At 59.2% G+C, this 2,660-nt stretch overlaps 1 protein-coding gene across 1 annotated transcript in view; it reads left to right on the top strand.

Annotated features, from left to right (window-relative positions):
- Nucleotides 1-678: 678 nt before the first annotated feature.
- Nucleotides 679-2,660, top strand: part of LOC105310680 (nuclear pore complex protein Nup133-like) — a gene marked incomplete at its 3' end in the record, with an annotated part of 3,212 nt that continues 1,230 nt past the window's right edge. Inside the window, exons 1-2 of the mRNA XM_023526819.1 lie at nt 679-1,004; nt 2,530-2,655. Coding sequence (XP_023382587.1) covers nt 828-1,004; nt 2,530-2,655 — 303 coding nt within the window. The remainder of the gene's footprint in view (nt 1,005-2,529; nt 2,656-2,660) is intronic.

Raw genomic sequence — 2,660 nt, 5'->3', positions numbered from 1 at the left:
GGCGTCGGCGTGTCCCACAGTCAGGTAACGAGGGTGGTTTACCTGTGCTGTCAGACACGGAGCGACCCGAGTGCCGCAGGAGCACGGGGCTCCAGGAGGCGCCGCGGGAAGGGCGGGCGGGCCGCAGACGCGCCCTCTGGGCCGCTGCGCTTCCGACCGCGTGTTTGTCACTGTGTCGGTAGGGATTCTGTGGGGATTCGGGGTATTGTTTTTTTGTTTGTTCTCTGTGTACTTTTCTGTACTTAAAATAATTCTCAATATATAAAAATCAGGTCACTTTTTGACGAGACGGATTCTGCTTAAAATGGGAGACTTATTACTTGCGTCTGTCTCTCGGCTTCGTTGAAGTTCAGGTTGTTGTGACACTTGACCAGGTAGGGAGCTTACGAGAGCCCCTGGCACCAGTCATGGCCCAGGAAAGGCCTGTGGCCGTGGAGGAGGCAGAGGATTGAGCTCCCCGATCCCCGCCCCAGGCTTTGGGGTCCTGGGAACCAGCCGTGGGAGATGGAGACTGTGCGGTACTCGGGCGGTGGGGGGGCCGCCACGCCGACGAGACAGCAGCAGCGGCTCTGTGTGACTTGGTCTTCCTAGAGGCGGTCCGCATTTCTTACCGGCGCGTGTGCACGTATGTGTGCGTGCGCCCATGTGCGTGCGTGTGTGAACAGCCCTGGGGGAGAGCTGGCCGGTGGCCCTGCGCCAGTGTGCATCCCGCGGGCACACGGCTGTGCCGTGCGTGTCACTAACGCCTCCCAGGAGCTCGTGCGTGCGTCTCCCCGCAGGTCGGCCTGTTCGCGCGTCTGGGCACTCTGCCGGTGAGGGGGACGCCCATGGCCACGCGGCTGCTGCTGTGCGAGCACGCGGAGAAGCTGTCGGCCGCCATCGTCCTCAAGAACCACCATTCGCGGCTGCCTGACCTGGTGAACACGGCGCTGCTGATGGCTCTGAGCAGGAGGGACCACGAGGTCCCCCCTAGCCTGACCCCTGCAGATGTCTTCTTCAGAGAGGTGAGCAAGTCCGTCTCGTCCCCCGAGCAGCTTCCCCCGAGCCCGCAGTGACTTGCCGACTGTGGCCCAGCAGGGACGAGACTGAGGACACAAGTTCCCGTGGAGCTGTCCCACGGGGCTGCGCGCCCGCTGAGTAGATTCTGTGTCGCTCATTCACCACGTCCCCGTAACGGAGAGCCTGCAGCGCTGACTGAGAGGCCCCCCCTCCCCGCCCCCCATGGGCCAGGCCTCACGGTGGCTCCTGCAGCCCTGGGCGCTGTGCGTCCCCTGTTGGTCCCCTCGCTCCTGCCCACACCGTTGTAGACAGTCCCTTCTCTAAACTCCTCAGTGTCCTGCTAGGATCCTGCTGGCCACCTCCTTCTTAAAATCAGATTTATCTTTAGAGGGAAAGGGAAACCTGTGTATTTCGGAGGGCGAGAAGGTGAAGATGTGGGCCAGCTGGTGGTAGCGCACGCTGCAGCGTCATGCCCAGCTCGGGGACCCGGCCGATGCCTCCCGACCTGGTGACGGGGCAGGGAGACCGCACACTGCGCACGAGAGAGGCTGACTGTCTCACCGGAGCCGGCGGCACTCCGCGCACGGTGTCGGCCATGCCCGCGGCTGCCCCTGCAGTCCCCACCTGGGCCGTCCTGTCCCTTGGTGCCATTGTCCCGGTTTAGAAACAGCGCTCGCTCTTCTCCCAGCTGAGTGAAATCGGGACTTGTTTTCTGCATCCGGGGAACTTTGAACTCTATGTGGGTCTCTAGTTTTATTTTCTCCATCTTACAGTCTGGCTGTGATCTAGCATTTGACAGGCCGTGCCAAGAAGTCTCTTTTTTGCTTAATTTTTGATGTGACATAACCTAAAAATAATCGAAGACACTGAACTGTGTTCCGTTTTTCTGTGGATTCTGTGAACGTAGTTCGGTGAATACTTTGTTTTCACACAGTCGTCCTTTAATATGTGCAGGGGATTGGTTCAGACCGCCCCCCCGCAGCATGGAAATTTCATAGATGCTCAGGTCCCTTATACAAAACTACGTGGTATTTGCTTATAACCTGTGCGTATCCCCCACGTACTTTAAATCACCTCTAGATCACTTACGGTAGTGCTGTAACTACGTCAGCATCTAGCGCGGTATGTGCTGTGTGAATGGCCGTTACACTGTCGTTCGGGGAATAATGACAGAAAGGTGTGTGGCGGGCAGCACAGACACAGTGCAGCCTACGTAACCACTGTGAGCCTGAACACATAGCGCGTGGCAGCAACAATGTGGCATTTTTTCCCTGAATATTTTGGCTCCGCAATGGTTGAGGGCCGGCTGTACTTGGTGTTTAAATAAAAAGTCTACCTGGCAACAGCCCGGAATCTGCTTGTTTGTCAGGCGTTACCCGGGCGGGCTCACTTTTCTCGCTTTTTCACTCGTTTGCACCACTCAGTGTCGGCTTCTGACCGGTGAGCCGTGGGCGCGACCTGAGCGCTGTCGAGTGGGGCGCGGTCGCCGCGGCTCCGGTCGTAGGTGGCTGACTTCTCTCCGCCCCTCAGGTGTCCCAGGTAGACACCATCTGCGAGTGCCTGCTGGAGCACGAGGAGCAGGTGCTGAGGGGCACGGCGCTGGACGCGGCCGAGTGGGCCGAGGTGGTGGTGGACGTGAACAACATCCTCAAGGTAGCGGG

This window comes from Pteropus vampyrus, unplaced genomic scaffold, assembly GCF_000151845.1.
Source record: "Pteropus vampyrus isolate Shadow unplaced genomic scaffold, Pvam_2.0 Scaffold9131, whole genome shotgun sequence".
Lineage (NCBI taxonomy): Eukaryota > Metazoa > Chordata > Mammalia > Chiroptera > Pteropodidae > Pteropus > Pteropus vampyrus.
This window is presented reverse-complemented; position numbering and strand designations above follow the sequence as displayed.